The following is a 1954-nucleotide window of genomic DNA, read 5'->3' as shown; positions in this document are numbered from 1 at the left end:
CCATACTGGAGAGAAGCCTTACCAATGCAAAGAATGTGGCAAATCCTTTACTTCCCATTCAATCCTTAAGAAACATCACAGAATCCATACTGGAGAGAAGCCTTACCAATGCAAAGAATGCGGCAAATCCTTCACTCACCACGCAAGCCTTTTCCAACATCTCCGAATCCATACTGGAGAGAAGCCTTACCAATGCAAAGAATGTGGCAAATCCTTTACTTGCCATGCAAGCCTTATCCAACATCTCCCAATCCATACTGGAAAGAAACCTTACGAATGCAAAGAATGTGGCAAATCCTTTCCTCACCACTCAACCCTTATCCAACATCTCCGAATCCATACTGGAAAGAAACCTTACCAATGTAAGGAATGTGGCAAGTCCTTTACTCAGCAGTCACACCTCAGTGCACATCACCGAATCCATACTGGAGAGAAGCCTTACCAATGCAAAGAATGTGGCAAGGTCTTTACTTACCACTCAATCCTTACCAAACATCACCGAATCCATACTGGAGAGAAGCCTTACCAATGCAAAGAATGTGGCAAGGCCTTTACTTACCACTCAAACCTTACCACACATCACCGAATCCATACTGGAGAGAAGCCTTACCAATGCAAAGAATGTGGCAAATTTTTTACTCAACACATAACCCTTACCAAACATCACAGAATCCATACTGGAGAGAAGCCTTACCAATGTAAAGAATGTGGCAAATCCTTTACTTGCCATGCAAGCCTTATCCAACATCTCCCAATCCATACTGGAAAGAAACCTTACCAATGTAAAGAATGTGGCAAGTCCTTTACTCGCCAGTCATGCCTTAACAAACATCACAAAATCCATACTGGAGAGAAGCCTTACCAACATAAAGAATGTGGAAAGGCCTTTAACTGGTCCTCTGACCTTAATAAACATTGCTGAATCCATACTGGAGAGAAACCGTACCAATTCAACGAATATGGCAAGTTCTTTACCCAGTCCTCACAATTTCATGAACATCACCAAATCCATACTGGAGAGAAACCTTACCAATGTAAAGAATGTGGCAAATTCTTACTCACCACTCAAGCCTTACCAAACATCACCGAATTCATACTAGAGAGAAACCCTACCAATGTAACGAATGTGGCAAGATCTTTACCAAGCACGCACACTGTATTGGACATAAAAGAATTCATTCTGGAGAGAAATGTTAGTAATGTGATTAACGTGCCAAAGCCTTTATCCAACACTCGCCTTATTCAATATCACAGAATTCATACTAGATCGAAACGCTACAAATGTTAGAATATGGCTAGATCTTTAAGTGACCTTTACACTTTACTTGACGTCACAGAATTCATACTAGATGAAAACCTTCCCAATGTAACACATGCAGTAAGGTCTTTAATCACTTTTCAAATTTTACTCAGTATCACAGAATTCATCCTGGAGCAACTCTTCCAAATTTGAAGAATGTGAGAAAGGTTTTGTGGACTGTTCACCCCTTGCTTCACATTGGAAACTTGATCCTGGAGAATAATCATTGAATACGACAGCATGTGGCAAGACTTCTAAGAACTGCTACAGCCTGACTCCTGATCAGAGAAGGGATTCTAGGGAAGATGTTGCAAAGATGCAGAATTTGGAGAGCATGTTAATTAGAGCTGAAGCTTCATTCTACACCACAGAATTCATCCTGGAGAAAAAACGTAAAATGTAAAGAATGTAGTTAAATCTGTATGACTGCTCAACCCTACTCAGGATCGCAGACTTTATCCTGAGGAGAAACATTACAAAGTAAACAATGTGTCCCGCCTATAGCTGGAACTCACAACTTGCTCAATTCCATAGCTATCTTAGAGCATAGAAAGAGAGAAAGAGAAGAGAGAATTGCAGTGCTTACAAGTGGAGTTTGATCCTTCATCAATACTTGAAAAAACACATGAGATTTAAATCCTACATCATGACATC

At 40.4% G+C, this 1954-nt stretch overlaps 1 protein-coding gene across 1 annotated transcript; it reads left to right on the top strand.

Moving 5' to 3' along the window:
- Position 1: 1 nt before the first annotated feature.
- On the top strand, positions 2-1943 carry LOC115292547 (zinc finger protein 345-like; the record flags this gene model as incomplete). Its single annotated transcript, XM_029940616.1, is given in 1 exon segment — positions 2-1943. A coding segment is annotated over 1 exon segment (1287 nt), but the record flags the coding sequence as incomplete, so codon positions are not given.
- Positions 1944-1954: the final 11 nt, after the last annotated feature.

This window comes from Suricata suricatta, chromosome 5, assembly GCF_006229205.1.
Source record: "Suricata suricatta isolate VVHF042 chromosome 5, meerkat_22Aug2017_6uvM2_HiC, whole genome shotgun sequence".
Classification (NCBI taxonomy): Eukaryota; Metazoa; Chordata; class Mammalia; order Carnivora; family Herpestidae; genus Suricata; species Suricata suricatta.
Note: the sequence above shows the minus strand (reverse complement) of the source record. Positions and strands in the feature narration are given on the sequence as shown.